The following is an 824-nucleotide window of genomic DNA, read 5'->3' as shown; positions in this document are numbered from 1 at the left end:
TGCTATAGGGCAATGCTATGGGGTGTAGTGTTGCTATGGGGTGATGCTATGGGGCAGGGCACTGCTATGGGGCACAGTGCTGCTATAGGGCAATGCTATGGGGTGTAGTGTTGCTATGGGGCACTGCTATGGGGCAGGGCCCTGCTATGGGGCAGGGTGCTGCTATGGGGCACTGCTATGGGGCACAGTGCTGCTATAGGGCAATGCTATGGGGTGTAGTGTTGCTATGGGGTGATGCTATGGGGCAGGCTGCTGCTATAGGGCACTGCTATGGGGCAATGCTATGGGGCACAGTGCTGCTATGGGGCAATGCTATGGGGTGTAGTGTTGCTATGGGGCACTGCTATGGGGCACAGTGCTGCTATAGGGCAATGCTATGGGGCACAGTGCTGCTATGGGGCAATGCTATGGGGCACTGCTATGGGGCAATGCTATAGGGCAGTGCTATGGGGTGTAGTGTTGCTATAGGGCACTGCTATGGGTCACAGTGCTTCTATGGGTCACAGTCCCCCCCACCCCCCAGGTTTCGGCACTTACCCCGGTCGGAAGCGAGTCTCCCCCCAACCCACATCAGTTCCATTCCCGTGTCCCGTGTGTCGCCGGGACATTGACCTGGGGGAGCGCGGCCTGGCCGGGCTGTTCCGGAACCCGACGTTGGAGCGAGTCGTGGACCGGTACCGGCAGAACATCAACGTGGGAACCGCCATCATGTGCCAGTTCTGTAAGGAGCAAAGGATGGAGGCGACCAAGGGCTGCACCGAGTGCAGGGCCAGCTTCTGTAATGAGTGCTTCAAGCTCTGCCACCCCTGGGGGACACAGAGGGC

At 59.3% G+C, this 824-nt stretch overlaps 1 protein-coding gene across 1 annotated transcript in view; it reads left to right on the top strand.

The window, feature by feature from the left end:
- Nucleotides 1–480: 480 nt before the first annotated feature.
- TRIM46 (tripartite motif containing 46) overlaps nt 481–824 on the top strand; it is a gene marked incomplete at its 3' end in the record, with an annotated part of 6,972 nt that continues 6,628 nt past the window's right edge. Inside the window, exon 1 of the mRNA XM_015851352.1 lies at nt 481–821. Within this exon, the coding sequence (XP_015706838.1) occupies nt 496–821 (326 nt within the window). The remainder of the gene's footprint in view (nt 822–824) is intronic.

The sequence above is a fragment of the Coturnix japonica genome, unplaced genomic scaffold, assembly GCF_001577835.2.
Source record: "Coturnix japonica isolate 7356 unplaced genomic scaffold, Coturnix japonica 2.1 chrUnrandom1081, whole genome shotgun sequence".
Classification (NCBI taxonomy): Eukaryota; Metazoa; Chordata; class Aves; order Galliformes; family Phasianidae; genus Coturnix; species Coturnix japonica.
This window is presented reverse-complemented; position numbering and strand designations above follow the sequence as displayed.